The sequence below is a fragment of the Leucopleurus acutus genome, assembly GCF_964270905.1.
Source record: "Leucopleurus acutus genome assembly, chromosome: 8".
In the NCBI taxonomy this organism is placed as follows: domain Eukaryota; kingdom Metazoa; phylum Chordata; class Mammalia; order Artiodactyla; family Delphinidae; genus Leucopleurus; species Leucopleurus acutus.
The window spans coordinates 59,687,321-59,713,149 of NC_139151.1; the positions used below are offsets into that span (position 1 = coordinate 59,687,321).

General features: G+C 45.3%; 1 protein-coding gene across 2 annotated transcripts in view; it reads left to right on the forward strand.

Moving 5' to 3' along the window:
• CLPB (ClpB family mitochondrial disaggregase) overlaps nt 1-25,829 on the forward strand; it is a 145,739-nt gene that overhangs the window by 74,727 nt on the left and 45,183 nt on the right. For both annotated transcript variants that reach the window (XM_082844678.1, XM_082844677.1), the window contains one exon: nt 1,501-1,629. In XM_082844678.1, coding sequence (XP_082700804.1) covers nt 1,501-1,629 — 129 coding nt within the window. The remainder of the gene's footprint in view (nt 1-1,500; nt 1,630-25,829) is intronic.

The following is a 25,829-nucleotide window of genomic DNA, read 5'->3' on the forward strand; positions in this document are numbered from 1 at the left end:
TCTGCATGAGGCAGAAAGAAACCCCATCACCTAAGCAGCATAGGTATCGTTCCACGGGGGCTCAGTTCCCAAGGGAGGACCCAGAGGTTGGGTAGCCTTCCAAATATTGTCCAGAGTGGGACCATTCAGGACAAAAAGCATAAGTCATGACTGTCCCAGGTGAACAAGGACGTGTGTGGTCACCTAACCTAGAGTGATGCAACTGGTTTTAGGTTCTTTTGTATCAATTTGGAGAGAGAGAGTCACTAATATTAGCACTAGAGTGAGCCTGGGGGTTTTTGGTTCTTTGACACATGAAATGCTTATTCTTCCTACCTTCAAAAACAATGTTCACAGTACATTTATTAAGGGAAAAAAAGCAGATTACAAAATTGCAATATAGTAAATTCCAGTTTTGTAGGATATATATGCAGGTATAGCTATACCTATAGATATAGATGTAGATATAGATATCAGAGGACATGTACCAAAATACTAAATGCAGTTTCTCAAGTTGCAGAGATAATGATGCTTTTTCTTCTTTGTACTTTCAAATTTTTAATGGCTTTTATAAATTTTAAAAGTTCTTTACGAAATATTAAATACTCACTAGATTGTAGACGTCTTTAGAGCACAGAGGAGGTATGTTACTGTTCTGCTAAGAACAGCCTCTGTCTCTTTCCTGACTTGTCCCATGTCTTTTTTCTTTTTTTTTTTTAATTTATTTTTGGCTGCATTTGGTCTTTGCTGCTGTGCGTGAGCTTTCTCTAGTTGCAGCGAGTGGGGGCTGCTCTTCGTTGTGGTGCACGGGCTTCTCATTGCAGTGGCTTCTCCCATTGCAGAGCATGGGCTCTAGGTGCGCAGGCTTCAGTAGTTGCAGCACGCAGGCTCAGTACTTGTGGCTCACGGGCTCCAGCGCCATGGGCTCAGTAGTTGCGGTGCACGGGCCCAGCTGCTCTGCAGTATGTGTGATCTTCCCGGACCAGGGCTCGAACCCATGTCCCCTGCATTGGTAGGCGGATTCTTAACCACTGTGCCACCAGGGAAGTCCCTTGTCCCGAGTCTTACCCTAGCCTTCTTTTCTTCACCTGGATAACTTCTCTTCACCCTTCAAGACTGTCCTCTTTTGAGATCCTCTCCATGCCCAAATTGAGCTAAGCTCCCTTCTGGCTTTCTATATCATCCCGTTATACCTATAATGGCATTTATCTCAATACTGTAAACATCTGTCTACTGTCTGCCTCCTTTGTCAGATTAGGTCAGGGACCATGTCTGATTCATTTCCGTGTCCCCAAGTGAATCCTATCAACATAATGGATGTCAGTAAACATTTGTGGATGGGCTCTGTTTTACCTCCTCTTTCCCAGCACAGATGGCCAGGCACATAGTAGGTGCCATTATATGTTTAGTAAGTAGGTAGATTAGTGAATGAGGGAATTAAAATGCCAAGAGAAAGAAGACGAGGTTGGCAGCTCATGGCATTTGTTGCTAATGGAAGGATTTGTGTTGCTGTCCCTCTAGTCCTGGTCACCCGAGAGGATGACTTCAACAACCGGCTGAACAACCGTGCCAGCTTCAAGGGCTGCACAGCCCTGCACTATGCTGTCCTTGCCGACGACTACCGCACCGTCAGGGAGCTGCTTGGTGGAGGTGAGGTCATGGGTGAATGGGGCGGGGCGGGGGGACAGGGAAAGAGGGTAAGGACTTAGCAACCTTTCTACCCTGGAAATGCCATGCTTCCCCAGAGCCTTGTTACCCTCTTAGAGCTGGAAATGCCTCGAGGATGCCTGCACTTCATGAGAGTGGCCGTGTGCATGTGTGATATGCCCTCATGTGGCTGGAGTGCATTCTTTGCCTGTGATTGTGTGAGGTACCATGCCATCCTGCCTGTCTGCACATGCTCTGAGAGTTTTCTTGATTGTTGCTCTCCTCCAAAGTGTCCTGTCTTCTTCCCTGTGACCTCCAGAGCAGGGCTGGTGGACCAAGGGGGAGACCCTTCAAATCTCTACTAACCCCAGTCTCAAAGACATCTTCCTTGATCCCACCTCCACCCCAGTCTAAATTAGGCTCCTTCTGTTACTCTGGGTCATGGTACCCTACTCTTTTCTGTCATCGCACTTGTTGCAATCTGGAATTATTTTTGTGTGTTCAGTAGCCTTTTCTCTAACCTGACTCTGAGCTCCCTGAAAGCAAAGGCAAGAACCATGGCTGATTCATTCCCAGCACCTGGTAAAGTACCTGGCACACAGTAAGCACTCAGTAACTCTTTGTTGAATGATTGAATACCCTTCCTTTAGAGAGCATTGATTTAATTGGAGGAATAATACATACCATCCCCAGACTCAGGCTAGTCTGGTCCTGTCCAGGCCCGCTACAGAGTTACCTGCCACCCTGTCAGATGCCTCCCACGCAGTCACTTTCCCTCATCCCACTCCAGCCTCTCCTTGGAATAGGGAGGGAAGCATCTTGCCAGGATGTGTGGTGCCCAGGCCCCAGAGTGAGTAAGGCATTGACTGCCTGTTTATGCCCTCACTTACACTTCTTAAAGGTTTAGGGAACCTCACTTGGGCCTGGACGCCAGGGTATTCCTTGTCAGTGGTCATTCTTCATAGAACCTGGGAGCTAGAAGGATCCTCAGAAGTCCTCTGGGTTACCCTGATTGCCTGACTTCTCTTCTCCTGGCAGAAACCTCTCCAACAGCTGGCTGACTGGCATTTCCTTGGATTCTCTCAGGGACTCAGGGAATCCTACTTCTTCCCTAGGAGTCCATTCCATTTTAGTTCTTCTCTGACTGGTTGAAATAGATTCTTTTAAATGAGGTGTGATTTTCTTCTCTGTATCTTCTGCCACCTGTCCTTTGCAGCCAATCACTTTTTCAAAACCCAGTCTTCAACGAAAGTTCTTTAAGTCCCAGAGCCTTTGCCTCCCTGGCCCAACCTCCCCAGATCATTTTCTAGTCCTTGTCATGTGATTGGACTGGAAGGATTTCTCAGTAACCCTCAAATCCTGCCACCTTCCATCAGCCCCAGCCACACTCACTTAAGACTCAGGCCTGGCCCATATCCCCAGCCTACAAGGGACCTACCTGCCCCAGAGCAGCCAGAGTGTGCCTTGATCTGGGGCATGTACATTGTGAGGCGCAGGACTGCTCACAGATGTGGTGACGGCGCCTGGGATGACTGATGCTTTTGGAGCAAGAACTCATTGCTCTCAGAAGCAGAGACTTAGAAAATGTCCCCAAGCAAGATGCTACTCACTTTGTCCTTTGGAAAGCTCTCCGATGAGACATCTGTAGCTAGGAATTGCAGTGTTCACCATGGAGCTTCTCTCTGCCATGCCTTAAAATCAATCAATACCCCCAGCTATTGTCCAGTGGTTTACATTCCCTGCTTCCCCTCAGCCCCTAAGCAGACAGGGAATTCACTCTAAAAAGAGTCCTTCTCCCCAGCCTTCCAGATCGAACACCTTTGAAATGAAGAAACACAGGCCTTTTATGAAGCACCCCTCCACCCTCACCCCCCAGGCCAAGGCTGGCCCTTTGAGCCATTCCAGGGACATGGTTCTTGCTTGTTGACTTGGAACAGATGCCCTTAGCCCCCACCTTTACAGTTCACCCACCTGCCTTTTTACCCAGAATCCATTTACACCCCCTGCCCTAGCCTCCCAGCCTCAAGGGCCAAAACCATTAACCCACTTATTTCTCCCTTCCTGACCTGAACAAGTGGCCATCACTCAGGGCCTGCAGGCTTGCCAACTTCTGACCTCCCTCCCCCCTTGACCTCTCTTGGTCTGCCTGTGTGTGTGACCAGCCAACCGAGAGGCAGGATCCTGCTCCCTTGTCCTAGGGGCTCTTGTCAGTGACATTTCCGAAGTTTTCTGACCTCAGCTGACCTCGTCCAGAAGGTTTCAGGGAATACAGGCCCTGCCTTCCTGACCATCCAGTTTTTTTAGCCTATATTTGCCACCGGCTTTGCTACAGCACCTTAGAGGCTTTCTCTGTGAGATCCAAGGCAGGTTTAGACACAGGGCCAGCCTGTGCTCACGAGGTCAACACCGAACCCTTGTCCTTGAAATTGCTTAGTCCACAGGGATTTAGGGCCCCCAGATCTTAGAGGGTTAGAGCTGGAGGGGGCAACCGCGCTCGCCCTCTAATCAGCAGTCCCCACGTGAGAGCTGGGGGTGGGGGGTGGTCCAGGCAGCAGCATCAGTCTGGTAATGTGGGAAGTTCTCTGACCTCTTAAGAGGCAGCATGGAGTAATAAAAAGGACTTTAGGCTTCAGAGTCAGACCAACCTGGGTTTGAATCCCAGCTTCCCCAGCTACTAGCTCTGTTGGCTTGGACATGTTACTTTAACTCTCTAAGCCTCAGTTTTCTTGTCTGTAAAGTAACACCTGGGAAATATCACAGTGATTAGTGGGCATAAGGATTAGTGATGACATCTATAAAAGCTCCTAGTACAGGTAGGTGCTCCACGATTGTATAAAGAAATCAAACTCTCACCTGGCAGCTGTAATCCCATTCCTCCCCCGTGAAACCTGTACTCCTACCTAACGGCTTCTTAATTCTGTTTCTGCCCCTCAACTTCCCCACCTTGCCTAAAACACCATCATGTTCCCTCTCTTCTCAGCTAGATCCTCAGACTCTTCAAGGATCTACCTCTAAGGAAGCCTCTCCAGGTGGTCTGGTCTACTCTGATAGCACCACCTCTGAACTCTTCAGTGTTGAGCTGGGTGCTTAGCACAGAAAGGCCCTTCTTCATCTTTGGGAGACCCTGAAACATAGTGAAAAGAACACAGTCTTGGGGATCAGACAGACCTGTAGTGTGTCTGATCTCAGCTCTGTAGTGTGACTCTGGGTAAGCCAGTTGCCATCTTTGAGACCATGGACCTCAGGGCATCCTAAGATGGATCTGGCAAACTGTCCCTGACCCTGAGAGAGTCTCAGACTGGTAGAGGAGACAGAAATGGAAACAGGCAGTGACAGCAGGCAGATGCTCGAGCAGGGTCCTGGACAAGGGGCTGTGGGGATACCAAGGAGGAAATACCTGCTTCTGCCTGGTGAGCAGGGAGGTGGAATCAGTTACAGAAAGCTTCCCAGAGGATGGCGTGCTTCAGCCTTATCAGGGAGAGTAATAGGAGTTTGCCAGATGGATTTCTGTGGAAGAGTTCTGAGTTCAGTAGTGCCAGTTTTCTACCCCCAGCCTCCACAGAAAAGTGGGTGCACTGGCTTCTGTGGTTTTCATCTCTGAAGATGCTGCTTCTGCCTGGGTTGCTGGCTTATGAGCAGGAAGGCTCTGCTTCAGTACTTGACTGCCAAGTACAAGAAAAGGTTGGAGGAATGAAGGAAGGGCAGGACAACTGAGAAGACAAGTAATTAGAGAAGATGGGGGCCTCCTTCCTCAAGCCCCTGGAGCTGACTCATCCCAGTAGTTCCGAGGCTGTTTAGGTGCTTTTGCAGCTTTTTCCTCCCAGGGATGTGATCCCACTGCCAGATTGATTTTCCTAAAACATATCTCTTGTCACGCAGCCTGTCTCAACCAGGGTTCCTTGGAAAATTAAGCTCTAATGTTTTAAGGCGTCTGTTGCACACAAGGAATTAACTTCTCTCCCAGGCATCTAAAGTGGTACGAGTTATGTACCATTCTTGAGAGAATTGAGAAAATCATTACTCAAATAATTTCCCAGTTGTGGTTCAAAGGAGAAACCCCAGGTGAGAAAGACCACAAAGAGGGAGCATAAACTGTGGAGTTAGGATCTGAATCCAGCCTTGCCCTTAATAGCTGTGTGTCCTGGCTAAGCTGTGACCGCTCTGCAGTTCTCTTTCCTCATATGGAAATGGGAGCATGCCACCTACCATCTAAGGTTTTGTAGGAATGGGCGTGTGTAGGTTCTACAGAGTAAGCACTCTACATATAATATCTGTTATTAACTTGAAAAGCACCCAGTGCTCATGTATTTTTTTTTTAAAAAAAGGAATCCTACCCATCCTAATTTATTAACCTGGTTTTAGAGTTGTTCTAGTCTGACCCTCACTTAGCTTTTTTTTCCCACTGCTGCCCTAATACTCCAGCTACAGCGTAACGTCGCTTCTGTGTTCCTACCTCAGTGCCTTTACTCATGCAGGTCTTTCTGCCTCTCATTTCCCTTCAAGACTTTGTTTCTCAGCCTAGTGGAATGCTTTCTACCAGCCAGTCCGCAGCTCTCATGCCACCTCCCTTCTAAAGTCTTCCCTGTTCCCTGTGATTTGGGTCCAGTCCCCACTGCTAGACTGAGGTCATTTGAGGGCCTTACTTTCCCTGCCTCCTTTGCCACAATGCCCTGCACATAGTTTAGTACATATTTGGATGTGCCGGAATCTCCAGAGCCACTGTAGATTTGGATGCCACTGGAGATGTGGTGTCTTTGCTTCCTGGCCCACTTGCTCTGAGTGTCATAATATATCTGGCTTTTTAGAGCTTCATGTATGAAGCTATCTTCCTTCTTTTAGTCACAGTGCCCCTGCCTTTTCAGCCACTAGTGCTCATCACCTCAGAAACACTGGGCTTTATGAAACCTAATAGCATCTTCCCCAGGGCTTCCCTTAGCCTCTTTCCTACCTACTTTCTTGCCCTTCCATGTCCCTCTGCCCAAGTACAGGGCTCAGTTGTCAGTGTTAACCAGCTGTCCTTAAATTCCCAACCATTGCTGCCTGAGGCAAGGAAGCTTTCCAGTGCTGATATCTTCCCTTTAACAGCCTGTTATTTTGTTGTCGGGGCTAGAAACTTAGAGCTCCATTCCTTGTTCCACTTCACTGTCTGCCCATCTGGCTGCACTGCCAGATGTTGAGGGGATTGGTTTTGCCCCAGGCTGTCCTCTATGGAAATGTCACCCTCTGATTCTTGCCAGCAGTGCAGGGAAGGGGGATGAGCCCTGGGCTGAAGATCAGACCTTCTGGCTCTGCCACCAGCAAACCCTATCTGCTTTAGGCAAAACCTTTCTCCTCCATAGTAAAATGGAGAAATTGTGTGGCTGATTCCAAGGACCCCTTCCAGCTCCCGCATACGGTACTATGTAACCCCTGGGCGAGTCTTCTTACTTATTTTTCAAGCACTTATTGAGCATCTCTCCTGTCATAGGCACCCATGTGCCTAGGCACCTGGGTAATAAAAGATGATCCAGACATGGTCTTTACCCTTAAGGAACTCATAGGTCAGTGAGGAAATCAGACATTTTAGCAAAAAATTGCTATCTGATGTATTAATGGAGATGTATAGAAGGTGCTGATGGATCACAAAGAAAAGACCTTTTAAATCTCTGGGGAGAGCAGGGAAAGCATGGTATAGGAGATGGTGTTTATACTAAGTCTTAAAGGATGCATGTGAGTTTACTGGGTGGATGAGGAAGAAAGGCAGAGGAAACAGCATGTTCAGAGGTATGGAGTAGAAAGCAGCATACTTTATTCAGTACACGGCAGGTAGTTCAGAAGAGCTGAATTTATGGGGTATGAATTGAAGGATGGAAAGCAGGAACCAATAATGAAGGCCTGTAACATAAGATCTGCTAAGGACATAAAACTTTATCCTCCAGTGAGAAACCATTAAGATTAAGGGTAGGGAAGGATCAGATTTATGTTTAATGTGAAAGATGGTTTAGAAGTTTCAAAAATGTGTATCAGTAGTTGAATGGATAAATAAATTATGGACACGCAATGGAATAATAGAATGAACAAACGAACGAATGAACTCTTGCTGTATACAAGACTTGGATGAATCTCAACAACCTAACATTTCTGGACACAAGCCAGACATGGAAGAGTACTAACTATATGACTGGACTGTAATATATAAAGTTCAAAATAGACAAATCACCCAATGTGTAAGAAGTCAGGATGGTGGTTACCCTCAAGAGGGTAGGTAGTGACTGGGGAAGGGCACATGAGGGCTTCAGAGGTGCATAATGTTCTGCTTCTTTATCTAGGTGCTAGTTATGCATCCACCTTGTGAAAATTCTTTGAGCTGTATCCTTATGCCTTCTTTGTACTTTTCTGTATATATGTTATACTTGAAAGAAAGATTAGAGAAAATAGGGGAAAAATATATTAGGAGGGGCATGATTGGAGAAAGGGAAAATATTTCATTTGAAAGCTATTTTAATTGTCTAGGTGAGACCTACAGCAAGGCAGTTGCAGTGAGAAAGGAGAGAAAGATTGATCCCAGAAAGATTTAGGAGTAGAATCATTAGGATCAGATGGTGAGAGAGAAGGAGTAGTCAAGATCAGGTCCAGATCCTGGACTGGATGGCCGAGTAGATGCTATGTGCTTGTACTGAGGTAAGGAATACTGGAAGGAGGTATGGGTGGATTGGATGTGCAGAGGAATGACCAGTTCGGTTTTGAACATTTTCTTCCTCCCTCCTTCCCACTTTTAGATTCCATGGTCCAGTGTTCTAACTATTCCCTTGCTTCTCTCTCCCTTCTTTGTAACCACCTGATGAAACACTAGCCCTAGTTAAACCCCATTTCTTTTTACTTCATGTCTGTATCTGAAGAGCTGAATATTGCTGGAGGAAAAAATATCACACAACCATGCTAACTTGACTCACTTTACATTTATGTCCATGAATTTCAGACACTCAATACTGCCAGCCACCCCACTACACTTCTTGAGTAAAATCACAGTCTTGTTCTGGATCATGAACACTTTTATATACCTTCTTTCTCCTCAAACCTCTAGCACTCGCCTTCCCCAACTCCCAAACTAATGATCTCACTTCACACTTCATAGAGAAAATAAATTGCAGTCATAAGGAAACTACCTTATCTTCCCACCACCACTTCCACCAGCCTACCTGCATCTATACTCCTGTATGCTGCCTTCCTTCTCTGCAATGGAAGAAGTTCCTAAGATCACCTCTGCTTTTGGTCTCAGACTCCTATTTCCTCTCTCTTTCTCAATTACTTTGCTCCTCCGGTGATCCCGTCTTTCCTACATTATCGTTTTTCTCCTTTCTGCTGGCTCATTCCCATCGGCATAAAAATATGCCTTAATATCACCCATCTTAAACAACAAAGCAAACTAAAAACTTCCCTTGACCCCCATATCTACCTCCAGCTGCCACCTCATTTCTCTGCATCCCTTCATGGTTAAAAGTCCTCAAAAAGAAATGATAGCTAGCCACTTAATTCACTTCTCCGGCTCCAGTTGTTTCCTCAGTCTCAGTGCCATCATGGCCAAAATATACTTCTATTTTTCTCCCAAAATTGGTATCCCCCAAGTCTTCTCCATCTCAATAAATGATAACTGTCATTTACCTAGTTTTCGGGCCACAAATCTTAGAGTTATCCTTGAATTCTCTTTCTCCCTTACACTGCCTATCAAGTCCTTCAGTAAGTCCTGTCAGCTGTACCTCTAAAGTACATCTTGAACCATCCCTTTTTTGCCTCTAGTCAAACTCTAGTCCCAGTTCAGGACCACGATGCAGTTCTCCTGGATGATCACCACAGCTTCCTGGCTAGTCTCACCATTTCCACTTGTGTCTCCATGAATCCATCCTCCACAAAACTGCCAGGAGGATCTTTTTAAAATATAAACCCTGTCTTTCTGCTATTTAAAATCTTCTGTTGGCATACCAGTGAAATCAAAATGAAATCCAAATCCTTTACCAGAGCCTACAAGGCTCTATGTTATCTAGACCCTTCCTGTCTCTGTGACCTCATCTCTAGCCACTCCCTCACCCCGCTTGTTCACGGTTCTTCAGTGACACTGACCTTCTTTCGCCCTTCAGGCACACTGAGCTCCTTTCCATCTCGGGGCCTCTGTACCAACCTCTCCCAGTGATGGGAACACTCTCCCCCTTGGGAATTCAGATCTCAACTCAAATGCCCCTTCCTCAGAGAGGCCTTCCTGACCACCCTAGTAAAATAGCTCCCCCAGTCACTTTTTTTTTTTAAATTAATTTATTTTATTTTTGGCTGCGTTGGGTCTTTGTTGCTGTGCGCGAGCTTTCTCTAGCTGCAGCGAGCGGGGGCTCCTCTTCGTTGTGGTGTGCGGGCTTTTCATTGCGGTGGCTTCTCTTGTTGCGGAGCACGGGCTCTAGGCGCCCGGGCTTCAGTTGTTGTGACACGTAGGCTCAGTAGTTGTGGCGCACGGGCTTAGTTGCTCTGCAGCATGTGGGATCTTCCCGGACCAGGGCTCGAATCCGTGTCCCCTGCATTGGCAGGAGGATTCTTAACCATTGCACCACCAGGGAATCCCCCTCAGTCACTTTCTGTCATATTACCTTATTTTATCTTCTTCATGGTACTTATCAGTCCCTAAAATGATCATGTTTGTTTGCATGTTTATCATCTGTCTCTCCCCACCACTAGGATGTAAGCCTTGTAATCACAAAGACCTTGTCTCTTTATTTCACTGCCATATTCACGGCTCCTAGGAAAAAACCTCACAGCTGGCATATAGTAGGTGACTAATAAATAGCTGTTGACCAGCCGGGGAACCTGTGGGACACTCTTGTAGAGATGTGAGGCAGGCAGTTGGACAATGAGTCTGAAGGTCAGGAGAGAAAGGACTGTAAGTTGGGCGAGAAGATTCGAGAGTTGTCAGTCTCTTGGGGGTGGTAGAAGCTGGCTTAGTCTGAGTTGTCCATGGAAAGTTGTAGAGCTAAAGAGGCCCAAGGACACAACTGAGAGAACCTACATTTCAGATGTGAGCATGAGAAGAGGAGCCAGTGCAAGAGATTCAAGGAAACAGGGAAAAGGAGAAGCAGAGGAGAGTGGGGAAGGGGTTGCTTTAAGGCAGTGCTTCTCAAACTATCTGAAAAACCTGTCTTCTGCAGGTTTTCTTTTTTGTAAAATATGATTAAAACAAATTATTAGAAAAAATATATTTTGAAAAGGCATATAAAATACAGGCCCAAATTTGTCATTAGGTTCAACAGACAAAATTACTCTTAAGTTGCTATAAAAGTTTCCAGACACTTACTCTTACTTACTGTGCTTGTCTCACCGATGACTAATAACCAAGTTCACAGACCAGCACAAGTATGTGGACTACACTTTAAGCATCATTGCTCTAATGGTACTCCTGGGCAGGAGGGGAAGACAAATGAACAGAACATAGCCTCTGCCCTCAAGTAGCTTAAAGTCCAGTGGGGTAAACAGTTTGGGATAGACAGACACACTGCATGGCAGAGATATCAAAGCAATGCCATTAGGATGCAGGCACTGGGGACCATGATCTGCCCCAGCTCTGCCACCATCTCACCCTTGTAGGGCCTCTGGCAGATCACAGCCCCTCTGTAGCATCACTTTTTTCATCTGTATGGTGAAGAAATCATGTCAGATGATTGGATGATAAGTTTTCTTCTGGTTGTTTGGACACAGAGCTAAAAACCCTCCATGCCAGCAGTTTTCTGTGGGAGCGTTGGGGAGTGACTTCTAATGGGTGCAGGGTTTCTTTTGGGGGTGATGAAGGTATTCTAAAATCAGATTATGGTGATGGTCGCACAACTCTGTAAATATACTTTAAAAAAAACCCATTAAATTGTATACTTTAAATAGGTGAGCTTTATAGTATATAATGCTATTTTAAACAAAAAGAAAGAAAATCCTCCATGCCACTCAAAACCAGAAAAGATTGGCTTAGATGGGTAACTGGTTGCAGGCTGTAAAGCCAGTTGGTCCCATAGCTAATGTGGTGTATAGGAGGGGCCCCTCTGTTGTATATAAAAGTTTCTTTTTAAAGAATACTATTAAAAACTTACCTGTAGGGCTTCCCTGGTGGCGCAGTGGTTGAGAGTCTGCCTGCCGATGCAGGGGACACAGGTTCGTGCCCCGGTCCGGGAAGATCCCACATGCCACGGAGCGGCTAGGCCCGTGAGCCATGGCCGCTGAGCCTGCGCGTCCGGAGCCTGTGCTCCGCAACGGGAGAGGCCACAACAGTGAGAGGCCCATGTACCGCAAAAAAAAAAATAAATATAAATACAAAAAAAAAAACTTACCTGTAAAACTTTCTCTTGCCCATACTGGTCTTTTTTATTGATTTCCAGTTATTACCTTAACAAGTATAGCACTCCCCCCCCTTTTTTTTTTTTTTTTTTTTTTGGCCGCTTCACGCAGCTTGCGAGATCTTAGTTCCCTGACCAGGGATCGAACCTGTGCCCTTGGCAGTGAAAGTGTGGAATCCTAACCACTGGACTGCCAGGGAATTCCTGCACTCCCCATTCTTATGAAGCTTTAAGTCTGGCAGAGTATAGACATTAGGCAAATAATCACAAAATTATTAGGTAATTACCACGGAGAGAAGTAGTATTAATGAAAAGTAAAGGGTACTAGGAGAGTGTAATGGAGACCTAATCTAGTCTGAAGAAGGTGAGGGAGGTCTTCCCTGAGCAAATAGCATATACATGGAGACCTGAAGTGTAGATGTTAGCCTGTCACTTGACTTGAGAAAAGCCTGTGGAGAGTGATGGCCATTAGTCATCCAGAAGGACCCAGCAGTCCAGTCAGGAGCATTTTGGGGAATGGAGGAATTCTGTGGTATTACTGCAGTTCATATGGTAGGTCAGGGCTAAAAGGGGCCCTCAATGACCCTGAGTCCTGTCCTCTGCCCTTGGCCTATTCAGTGCAGAATGATGAACTGTCCTTGCTGTCCCCAGGGAAAGGTGTTTCTGTATCCCAGATCCTATGGACACAGAGGAGTCACTGCATAGTTGAGTTAGAGATGAGAGCGCCTGGGCACCAGAGCCCCAAGCTCTCCAGAGCCACCTGCCATCCAGGCACCCGCATTTCATCAAGGCTTTAATCGGCTCCAAGCAGTCCTCAGATGAGCCTGGCTGGTATCCGGCATGAGCTCATCACCGCCAACAGTGGCAGCTGGAGGCCAAGACTCCCTTGGGTGAGGGAGAGGTCAGCGTCAGTTGGGCCAGGTCTGTTCTGCGTTCTGTGCTTTCCTCCACCTGCACTGGGCCTGGAAACATCTGAGTAGGATTCCGATTTCCCAAGGCAGGGCCAACTGCCCTTTGCCAGCCCACTCGTGCCCCTCCAGTGATTGTGCTCTTGGGCAGAATGCACAGAGAAAGGGCAGCACTGTGTTTTAAGAAGGGGAACATCAGTCTGAAGGTCAGAGCCTGCAAAATAGCAACAGAGGCCCATCCCAGGGTCAGATGGGTCAGAACTGAGGTCCCCTTCCCAAAAAGAGTTTGCTTCTAGTATTCACATGCTCTCTTCCTCTACACAGAGGCCTAGAAGTGTCCCAGGGAGAACACAGCAGAGGTGCTCTCTGTAGGTTGATCCTACAGACTCCTTCCTGAACATCATTTTGGAAATGAATTCTTATAAGTGTAGCAGAAGAAAGGAGCCTGCCACTTCAGGAATCCTTCAGAAACTCCCTTTGAAGTAATGAACCCTGTGCAGTGGGAAGTGCTGACTGGGCGTCCGGTGACCTGCACTAACTTGACCTTGTGGTGGGCCCTTGAATAAGTCCCTTTCCCCTCACTGGGCCTCATTATCCCCATCTATAAAATTAGTTGGTCTAAGTTGGTGATTATTAGTTGGCGATCTCAAAGCTCCCTTCCGTTTTCAAATTTTGTGATTCTGATGAATAATTGCTCTTTGATTTATCTAACTGCAACTCTAAGTATTCATATTTATTCAGCAACTATTAATTATTTTCCTGCAGGTGACCACTGGCATCCCTCTTCTAGGTTCCTCTGCTCTTAAAGCAGCCTGTATAATTTCTTTATCTCACTTACCACAGCATGTAGCTATTCAGTTATCTGATTAATAGATCTCACCTTCATTACACAAGGTAGGGTCTGGATCTGCAGGGCTTACATCCCCAGCACCTCGCACTGTCCTTAGCACATGTAGATGCTCACTGAATGTTTGCTAAGTTCATGTATAAATGGGCACTAGGCATTACAGGAATAGAAAGAAAAGATACAGGCCCTTCCTTCAGACTACACACCCTGTAGAGTGCTGGTTTGGTGAAAAGGCCCAGACACAAAGCACACTGAAAACACCATGACAGTAGGTAACAGGACTAAATTAAATGTAAGCAAAGGTCAGAAAAAACAGTATAATGAATGAGGTGAGGAGGGGAATGATGAGTGTTGGCATTGTAGAAAGCTTCATGGAGGAGGGCGCCTAGAGGCAGATCCTGAAGGACAGGCAGAATTCAAACCAGCGGGGGGAGGAGGGAAGCTTGTCAGGTGTGGGATGTGCAGAGATGAGCCTTGCATGTTCAAGACCTGGAAGAAACTGGCCACCTATCGGATGGTGGGTAGGGAGGCCTGAGTGTGGAGGGCCTTGCGGGTGAGCCAGAGGACTTGTACTCAACTTTGAAGTCAGTGGATAGCCCCTGAAGTGATTGTCTATTGTTGGCTGGTTTAGCAACTGTAGTGATTTTTACTTCAAAATAAGGTAGAAAATAAAAATTTCAAGAAGTACCAGAGGATGTATAGTGAGAAGGAAGTCTGCCTTCCACATGCCTGGTCTTCCTCCTCAGAGGCAACCACTGTAGCTTTTCCTATGTATCCTCCTTAATGCTGCTGTAAACAGATTATCACAAATTTAGCAGCTTAAAACAAACCAAATTTATTATCTTATAGTCCTGGAGATAAGTCTGAAATGAATCTCACTGGACGAAAATCAAGGTGTCAGCAGAGTTGCGTTCCTTTTTGGAGACTCAGAATCTGTTTTCTTGCCTTTTCCAGCTTCTTGAGGCAGCCCACATTCCTTGTCTCAGTCCCCTTCCATCCTCAAGCCAGCCACAGTCCCTCGAGTCTTTCTCACATTTCATCACGCTGACAGTGACTCTTCTGCTTCCCTCTTTTACTTGTAAAGGACCCTTGTGATTACATTGGGCCCACCTGGATAATCCAGGCTACTCTTTCCATCTCAAAGTCACTGATAAGAAACCTTAATTCCCCGTTGCCAAGTTAACTTTATATATTCACAGGTTCCAGGGATTAGAATGTGGACATAATTGGGGGCCATTATTTTACCTACCACACTATCAGAGATATTTTATAAATGTTTTATTTTTCTTCCTGTTTTTGAATAGTTAATAGTTTTGAATAGTTAACTTGTACACAGTACCAAATTCAAAAGGGTTTTCAGTGAAAAGTCTTACTCACACCCCATCTCTAACCCAAGTATTGTCCAGTTTCTCCACTGTATCATTATTAGTTTTTCCCTTGAAATTAATAAAGTCTATGGGGAGACATTTTGAAGGCCATGCAACTATCCTTTTCATCAAAATTTCCCCCCTAGACTTAGCATCCACTGATGGTTCTTTCCTGAATAATGATGGTTATATGATGGTTGCAAAATGAATATTTTACATCTTTCCCAACTCCAGTGCTCACTCCACAGTTGACGAGTCAGCACCTGGCATTCTATGGTCAACAAGAACCCCTTTTCTCCCATTTATCTCTTTATTGTCAAAATGTGCTTGTGGATACTCTTGCTTTAATGTTCTAGAATTAATTACTGACCTTAGTTGTTAAATTGGTGCTAAAATTGTCTCAGATTTGGCCAGGGTGCCATACCCCCATCTTTTTTTTTTTTAATTTCCATATTTTCTGGCATAGCAAGATGTTTCAGTCTTACCTTGGATCCACCTTGCCATTGCCCTGGAATCAGCCATTTCTCTGAAAGCCCTACAACTTTTTAGTGGGCAGTTGTATTAGAGACTGAAACATGAGTAATAGGTGTGCTTATTACACACATGCATAGACATATACACACATATATGCATATGCACATACCTGTTTTAGAGGTCCTGAGAACACTGATGCCTCCCATTCCAGTCCATTGTTACAGCATTCTTCCTTGTCTTCACACATTTCATATTTCTATGCCCCTTCTTCTGTAGTGAGAATTCTGGCTGCAAACAGCACTGGTACATGTACTCATTTGCTTAATCCTATAATACATCTAAAACAATCTTTAGACCTACTTCAGCTAAACCACTATAGGAAACAAACTACTAAAAGAGTTCAGGTCAGAATTTGTTTACAGTTCTCACAGCTACTCCATCCAAGGCTAAGGGTATATAGTCAAATACTGGTTCCTCAGTTACTTAGGTGGGTGTTTTACCCTTCAGGGTGTTTATGTTGTTCGTTTGAAATACAGTTGGGTTAATTTTTTCAATATTCTTTCAGTTTTAGGATTTTTCTCCTCTACCTCTCCTTGTTTTAATTTTGTTGTTTGAACATGTAGAACATTAACGTTTTTCTAAAAACTGTACAAAAAGGTATACTCAGAGAAGTAAAACTCCCTCCTGTGTCCCTTTCAACTTTTTTCTGCTCTCCTTAGTAAGCCCTGAGCCCTTGTAGATAACCAGTTTTGATTGTTTTCTGGTTTATTCTTCCTGTATTTCTTCGTATAAGCAAATATATGTGTGTTTTCTTGTTTCTCCTTTTTCCTACATAAAAGCATACTATATATGCTCTTCTGAAGTTTGCTTTTTTTTACTTAACCATATTTCCTAAAATTCACTCGGTATCATTTCACAGAAATCTTCCTTATTTTTTACAGCTGCGTAGTAACCCATTGTGTGTATGTGCTATATATCCTATGCTTGATTTCCATTATTTTACAATTACAAATAATGCTATGTGAATAACCTCTTGCACATACATTTGGGGATTGTGGGAGGTGCGTCTCTACAGTAAAGTTCTAGAAGTGGTATTGCTGGGTCAAAGGATAAATGTATGCCCTTGGTTAATATTGCAAATTCTCCTCCATAGAAGTTGTGCCATTTTGCATTCCCACTAGTAATGTATGAAAGTGGCTGTTTTCTCACAGCCTTGTCAACATCGTATATTGCCAAGCTTTTGAATTTTTGCCAGTCTAATAGGTGAGATACAGTATTTTGGTATAGTTTTAGTTTGATTCTCTTATTATGACTGAAGTGAGCATCATTTCAAATGTTTAAGAGCCATTTTTTCTCCATTTGTCAATTGCCTATTCATGTCTTTTGCCCATTTTTCTCTAGGACTTTTGGTCTTTGTTTTCCTCTTGATTTTTAAAAGTTCTTTGTATGTTAAGAATATTAGCTATTTATCTGTGATATATATTGCAGATATTTTCTCCCATTTTGGATTGATATGGTTTTAATACTTCTCATATAGTCCTAAATGTACAGCCAGGACTGAGAACCACTGGGATAGTTTGTGCAAATTGGAACTATTTCTTTTTAAAGGAGAATGGATACAGAGAGAAAGGGACAGGGGCTGAGGACTCAGCCTTGGGTGTCACCCATGACTTGGGATAGAAGAATGGACAGGAACCTGCAAAGGAGACAAAGATTTAGGTATTGTGTATCATATAAATCAAGGTAGAAAAGAATCCAAAGGGGGCAGGATTGGTCAGCATCATTGGTTACTACAGCCATGGGCAGAGGAAGAAGAGGTTTCTGGGTGTGGGTGGTAATGAGGTCCATACCCTTACCTCCCAATACCACTTCATCCCTTCTCGTTCAGGCTGAGAGAAGATGCCCCGGATCTCTGTGAGTGATTTTGTTCAGCATTACCAGGGACTACAGGAGGCCTCTCCTGACAAACACATTGAAGGAACATAGCTCAGTTGCATCATAACTAGGGCATAATTATTCAGTCAGCAAATATTTATTAAATTCCCACTGAGTGCCAGGTACTGTTCTGGGCATGGGCTATCACAATAAACCCTCATTTTTAATGTGCTTCTCTCTCACCACTTTCTAAAAAGTTGGAGGTTTCCTTTCCCCAAGTCCATCCATCTGGTTTGTCATGAAGCTTCAACTCTGAGACAGACTTGGTAAAGTCCTTAGAATTAATTAGGGAAAAGCACTTTTGAGAAACAGTGGAATCATTAGCACCAGCAAGAAGCTCTGGGTTGAAAATGGTCCTCTTGGTATAGATTTCAAGTCTATTCCCCATCTTCTCCTTTTCCTAATCTCCCCACTACCCTTCCACTTATACTTTCAGTGACTATTGCCTGGTGACTGTGGTTGGGTATGAAGGAAGGAGTATTAACTGGAAGAGTCCGTTTGGCAGTGGCTCCTGGTTTTTTGTTTGTTTGTTTGTTTCAGATTTTTTTGGCAACAGTTTTATGAGGGAGATGAGTAATTCCTTTCAACCTTGATGGGGGGTTGAAAAATAGACATCAGTGGTGAACAGTTCCTGTGCCCAGAACTGCAGCCTGTGGCATTTAATATCATAGTTAAAGATACTTGCCTCTGTATTCCTGATTCTCTCCATTCTGGGAAGTGCAGTTAGCAAAACTATTTCATCGGTTTCTGTTTCTGTCGCTCTTCTCAAAGACAACTGTAAATAGGGCCTCCTGTCTTCCTTTAAGGTCTGAGTGAAAGTCTGTATATTTGAGTATACTTCATTCCAGTTAGCCTGGCTCAGTCACCACTCTGACATGCTGGTACTTCTCATTCAAGCAGAAGGCTTTACTTAGCTTTGGGAATAGACATGTGAGTGGAAGCCTAAGCCATCTCTTGATAACCCCCTCTTCCCTGCTATGGACATTAGGCTGGGATTGGTCAACAGAAGCTTAAACATCTGGTCAGCTCAGTCCTTTGGGGTGGTTGGTATTTTATAGACAACCCATCAAGATTGATTGGCCTCGTAACTGAATTAGCCAGATGTGTGGGCATTGTGTGCCCTTTCCTCAGCCTCCTTCAGTGTTGTTAGATGGAAGCAGACATGCGATTAGCATGTTTGAAGATGGTGTGCTTTTAGCGCACGAACAAAAGCTGCTGCCTTCTGCAGAGACTGTGGCTCTGCCCCAGACGTCAGCAGTATAATTATGACTGCTAAATTCAGCCCAGACCCCAGGCTTGGCTGCCTTGGTCTCAGCTGTCATTTGCAGGAAGGGGAGGAGGGGCGCTGAAGCCCGGGGACCCAGGCTCTTATTATAGTTCACTTTGAACTCTGCTTTATCCAGAGTCTCTCCCTCCTTACTGACAATTGCTCCCAGCTGCTTTCTGGTCACAGAGCCTGCTGCCACTTCTGAGCATAGTCTGTGCTGGATTGTAGGGAGCACAGGGGCTGGCCTACTGAAAGCCCACAACATACAGGAAACTTGCCCCAAATGAAAATGAACTAAGGATCCCCATACTTCCAACGTATATGTCACATGCTATTCAGAGCATTATCCCTCATCTAGAAAACCCCTACCTTAGGTTTGCCTTGAACAGAAATCTTTGGCAGGAGTTTTTGCTTTTGCCCTTTTCCTCACCTAACTCTGTATGTGAAATATTCGATATGTTTGAGTGTTCATTTCCATGCTTTTGTATCACCTCTTTTCTAACCAGACCAACCTGCATATTTGCCTTCCTTAGAACACATCAGGCATTTTCATGTCTCTAGTAGCTCTGCTGATGCTTCATATTCTGTAGACATCTCATGCTCAATGTATCCAAACCCAGCCCTCCTCATACTTTCTTCTGTATTCCCTAGTTGGTGAATGGCATCATCATTACTGGTCACCCAAACAAGAAAGTGTTTATAAGTGTCTGATGACTTCACCCTCACTTTCCACCAAGCCCATCTTTCTTAGAGTTTTCTCTCAAGTTTGTCCTCTCTCCTCTGTCCCCACTATCCTAGTTCAGACTTCATCACTCTCACCTGGACTATTGTAAGAGACTTTTTGTTGGTCTCCCTACCTCTAGGCTCCTTTCCAAACCTTTACCCTGCAAAACCCTACCACTCCCCTGTTTTGAAACCTTCAGTAATTTCTAATGCTTGTGAGTTAAGCTCACATGCCTAACCCAGCCTGCAAGTCTTTCTGCAGTCCACCAGGAATCTTCTACCACCCTATCTCCAAGAGGGGCAGGGGACAGTTGTTTGCTTCAGGATTGGGACCAGAGCTTGATAGGCTTACCAGGGGCATGCCTGCAGCCAGGTGGGCCTGGGGACACAGGAACTGTCTCTGCCATAGGCCCATTCAACTACTCATTCCCTAGCATGGAGTCTTTCCTGCCTCCAAACCTTTGCTCATTCACCTTTTCTGTGCCTGGGATGCCCTTTCCCCACTTCACCACCTATCAAACCCCTACTTAGCCTTCAAGAGCCAACTCATTTATGTCTCTTTTTGTCACTTTTCCTGGTTCGCCTACCTGAAGTGAATCACTTCTCACTCTATTACCCCACAGCAATTTTAGGAAGCTTATTTTTGGCCGAGCCGCGTGGCATGTGGGGTCTTAGTTCCCCAACCAGGGATTGAACCCCTGCCCCCTGCATTGGAAGCATGGAGCCCCTACCGCTGGACAGCCAGGGAATTTTATTGCTTTAAAGATTACAACTGAAGTTTGAAAAAACAGAGCTCAGCATGTGTCTCCTCATATATCCTCTTCCTTCTGTTCCTCTGATTCTGCTGCCAGTAGCCCTGAGTAGGTCTCTAACCTGTGGAAGGCCACTCAGTCTCCCTTCCATCTGCTAAAGAGTTGGGGTGGCTGGCTCCCTCCTCGACACCTCCATCTCTACACATACACCATTAGTGAGAAATATTATAGGAAGGAATGCTTAATAATGGTAATTGTAGTAAAAATAACAATAGCTGTCATTTATTGAGTTCTTACTTTGTACCAAGCTCTAGACTAAGGCTTTTCTCTCTTTCAGTACTTAAAATATCTTTGCAAGTTTAATACTCTTATTACCTACATTTTCCATATGCATACTCAAAGGCATTAGGCTGTTAAGTAACTTGCCCAAGCTCCACCACTAGTAAGTGGCAGAGCCACTGTGGTATCTGTGATTATGATCTCAAGAGCAGAGCTCCAGTTATGTTCCTGGAGAGTATACAGGGTTCAGCATAAAATAGGTGCTCTGGAATGTTGGTTGGTTGATCACATGAATGAATGGATCAGTGTTCTTCCCATTGAACTTGTCTTCAGGCTTTTAGAGACTGGCTGAGCATCTGTAGCTTATGCCAAGAAGTATGGATTTTTGTCTCATTTCCTAATGCCCAGCTATACACAGACGTGTTCCCTCCCATTCAGTAACAAACTGCCTGGAACTCTTTCCTGGCTCATATTTACAAGAGAATGTGATAAATTCAGTATTGATCCCTCCTGTTCCACTGTAAATTTTGCAAAAGATGATTAAATAGAGAAATAGAGTCTTCAGGCATTGTGGCTCAATATGTTGTGGAGTGGCGTATCGACCTCCTCCATCCAAAGGCAGCCAGTGCCTAGCCCTGCTGCCCCAGACCAGTAATTAAAATCCTGGGAGACTGGGATTTAAAATCCAATCATATCCCTGAATCAAGCCTTCTAGCCTCCCCATGTGATGAGTGCAATAAGGTAACAGCAGGAGCATGTTTATGTCTGTGCTGAAGCAGTCCCCATAGGGTGGGTAAGAAATGGAAAGTTGGGTAGCCCCGCTGGCTAAATCACTTTGCCCTGACACCACAGCCACTTGTAAGACAATCTGTAGATACATAAACAAGTCCCAGCCAAAGACCAATTTGGACTGTAAGAGCAAAATACCATGCACAAAAATTCACAAATTGTGCTTCAGTGTACACTTCTATTCCCACAGCCAGTAGTTGGTTTACACAAATGATTTGGCCTTGATTAAACTATGACCTTTAGTAACCAAACGTGTGTTTGAATTTCCATAGGAACTCTTTGAATTAACCTGAGCTGAAGTCAGCCTTCCCTGTCCTGAGGCCTGTAATCAAGGCATAAGATACTATTGAAATAAACTTGTCCATCTGCTTTCAGCAGGATCAAGAGCTCCCTGAGAGCAAGGACAGTGTCTTCTTATTCACCTTTCTGTCCCTGGCACCGGCATGGTGCCAGATGCATAGAAGGCTCTCCGAAGATATCTCTGAATGAATGAATAAACACAAATTAACAATCTCGAAAAAAAAAACCTCTGTCAACTGATGTGTAGGTAGCAGACCTACCACATTGTTACCCATTCAGAGCTTGAACATCTCCAGTGCTGGGGAACTCATTTGTTCCTGAGGCTGCTCACATTCTATCTTTGGATTTTCTGATGGTTAGAATTTTCTAATATTGAGCCAAAATCTGCTTCCAAGGGTCTTAATTTTACTGTTGGGTTCATGTAGAATAAATCTAATTCCTGTTCCACATGATGGCCCTTCAAATACCTGAAAATTCAGGCATGTTCTCCTGAGCTATCTTTCCTCCAGCCTAAACCTCCAATTCCTTAAACCGTGTTTCTCACTTGGCTTCTAAACCCTTTCTTATCTTGATCACTCTTCCCAGAACAGTCTCCACTTTGTCTGTCATCCAAAACCCATGACTTCCCATTTATCTCCATTAATTTTCATCTCATGTGTTTTAGCTCTTAATGTCCATCTTCCACACATGTATTTGGTACTCTTCCCACCCTAATCTGACATCCATAGATATGATGAACAGGCCATCCCCATGTCAGGGGTCAACATGCTGAACCAGGACCAAGCCTTTTTGCTGCCACTGGAAACTTGCTTTTTCTTCACCTCTGATCTGTCAGTCACTCCACCCTGCTGCTTGCGTCTGGTTAGTCCACCAGTCACTGACTAACCCTCCACACTGTAGTGACATGGAGCACACATTTCTGCATTGTGTCCTCAGTGTTGTCCTGAGACACCCCAGCACGTGTCTGAAGAAGTCTACATATGCCCTAACTGTACCTGCTTAAGCAAACACATGTAATCCTGGTGAAGAAAGGAAATGAGGTTAGTCTGGCATGACTGGGTTTCTGTGAACCCATCCTGATGCCTAGGGATCATCACCATTTCCTTTTCTAGGCCGTCACAAAGCATCCCTTTAGTAATGCATCTGCTTCTGGAGACAAGACACATATGGGTGAAAAGTGTGTGATCAGATAAGTACTCTAGGGCTTCAAAGGAGGAAGTTGTCCATGTAGGCTGCAGTGGTCTGAGAAGGCTTCAAGGCAGGGGAGATGGAGCTGGTCTTTGCAGAATGTTGGGTCTGAGTGGTAGGCAAAGAGGCGTTTGACACACTGAAGAGAATGGTGAAAACCCAGTGTAGTCTAGTCCCTCTGATCAGTGCTGGAACTGAAAGCTCATGGGGTAGGGCTCGAGGCAAGCAGAAGGAGCCCTGGACTGGAAGGCCTGGGTTCTAGCTTACACTCTCCCACTCATTCTCCATGACCTTGAGCTCTGACTTTCCCCTCTCCAGGCTTTCTCCAGTCTTTTTTTCCCTTAGTTCTTATTATAGCACCTTCTGCTCTAAAGCTGGTACTCTTTTTTTCCATCTCCCCAGCTACACTGTGTATGGCTCCCTCTGAGTCGGGGGAGGGATTCATCATCCTCTTCTCATCCTGACACCACACTATATTGTCATTGTTTCTGTACCTGTCTGTCTCCTACCAGTCTGGGTTCTCCCCCAGGGCAAGAACAAGTTTGATTCCACTGCGTGCCCAGCTCCTGGCCCAAAGTCAGTACTCAGTGAATTTTAATGATGGAGCCATGAGGCAGTAGCTCTCTGTTCCATGAATTTTAGAAATCCACCTCCCTGAAGGCAAGGGTTCCCAACCAGACTGTGTGTGTCAGAGAATTAGGACTTCCAAATGACATTCTGGGGGCCAGCCAGGACTTCTAAATGACCTGTTTGGGGGCTCCCCTGTCACCCCAGACAGGGGAGCCCTGAATGGGAGGAAAAGGAGTTCCATTTCGTACCCTTCTACAAAGCTGTCTGTCCCAAACCTGCCTGTCCCAAACCTGCCTCTGGAGACCCACCCCCATCTTGGTTTTGGATCATCTGAACACATTGGAAGGGAAGAGGAAAGATGATTTTTAGCTCTTTTTGAGTCATCAGGCCTTTGGAAGGTAGCACTGTGTGGTGGAAAACCAGACCTGTCTTCTTTAAAAAAAAAAAAAATTTTTATTATGGAAAATTTCAAACATATACAAAAGAGAAAAATAGTATAATAAGTCCCATGACTGTGGGCAGATTATTTCAGTTCTCCCCGCTTCTGTTTTCTCAGTCTTTGTATGATGAAAACTGTATATAAAGGCCGTAACACCCAACAAATGTTAGCCAGTCTCCTTTCACCTTGCTCTTCCACTGGACTCAGTTATCTGTGAAATGGAAAAAAATTATACCTCTCCTCTTTCTTCATCAAATTCTTATTAAGAATTAAATAGAAGGAAGTAGTTGGCACAGGGTATGGCACATAATAAGAACTCAGTAAATGTTCTCGGTTACCAGGGAGGCTGATCTGCAGGTGCACATGTACGCGGGTGTATGCATTCTCTTGAGAATGCTCAGTGGTTGGTTTAGGGGAAAAGCTCAGGAACCTCAGCTCTGTTCCCAGTGCTGCTGTGCTGCCTGCAGCATTCTGGACAGGGCTCCTCTCTCTCACCTTCAGCCTCTGGGAACACACAGAAGAATCAGTCCATCTCTGACCTGAGGAGCTACACACAGACTAACTCTGAAGATTAAATAGAGATGGACTCCCAGAAAAGGGAGGAGTGGGAGGATAATAGGAGCCCATAGATGATGAGCATTGAGAACTGGAAGGGCGAGGAGGCTTCCCAGAGAAGGGCCCTTGAAAAGGGGGTAGGGTCTGGATAGTCAGGGAGACAAGGAGTGGGGTTCCAGGCATGAGGAGTGTCCCAGACAACAGTGTGGAGGTGAGTGAAGGTGAGTGTGGAGATGGGACAGGTGCACGGCATCTCTCATGTGGTCGTCCTGTCTCTCTTGGAGCGCTTCCTTGATGGGGAGCTCGCAACCAAAAAGAATGGATGGCTCCATATTGATGTCTCTGATCATGGGAAAGATTTCCCTTATATTCAACAAAACCTTCTAACTGGAAATAGTAAACAGACTGTTAAAATAGTGAAAATCAGGATGAAGGTGCTAAAGGAGCCAGCAGTAAAAATGGAAAGGAAGAGTGAATGCAGAAGTTATTACAAAGAGCATTGTACAGCCAGTACAATCTTTCTCCCCACCAATAGTTTTCAAGCTTTTTATCTTATTTAGTTCAAACAGAACCCCTAGAGGTAGGCAGGGCAGCAGTCATTACCACCAGAGAAATGAAGCAGGACCCCAGTCATACAGCCAGGGAGTGGTGATCCCCATCCCTACTGGCTCCCAGGCTGTGTGCCCTTTTAGGGGGCAGGGAGCCAGCTGCAGTTAGGGGAAGGGGTGAATCATGGAAACTGCAGTGGTGGTAGATCTGGGTCACTAGAAGGCCCCAACAGCTGATAGAACTGTGGGGGGTGGGAGGGAGTGGGTGAGCATGTCAATATTATTGATAATATAGCCTCACACATTTGTATAGGACAGTTACTGGGGTTTTTTTAAGCTGTCTCATACGCATCATCTTCTTAGATAGTCACAGAGATAGCAGAGGGCCAGAACAGAGTGGTGTCAAGGGAGGAGGGAGTAACATGCCTCCTCCCCTCCCCACCTTAGGCTTGCTGTCAGCACAGAGAAGATCTGAATCCCATCTCCCACTCTGATTTTAGCACTCTCCCCAGGAAGGGCAAGTGGGCCTCTCTCTCCAACCACTTCCTCCCCACTTCCCACCCACAGAGCACTGAGGGTGTCGGAGCCTGACCTGACCTGATCTGTCACCCAGACAAAGAGGTGTCTAGAACCAGCAAAGAGACTGGGGGCTTTGGCCCACAGGAGCAAAGAACATGGTCACACACTTGCTGTGAGAAGGGCTTTTCTGGGTCAGGAAGAACAGCCATGTTGTGTGTGCCCTCAGAAGATAGCACATGGAAAGAAGTCCGTTCATTTGGTAAATCTCATTGAACACCTGTTCTGTGCCGGGCCCTGTGCTGGGTAGTCAGGATATAGCAGTGGATCAGCCATGGTCCCTGACTTCTGAGGGTTCTCAATCTTGGATGGAGACAGACTGTTTTAACACAGGGATCAGTGTAGTAAGATA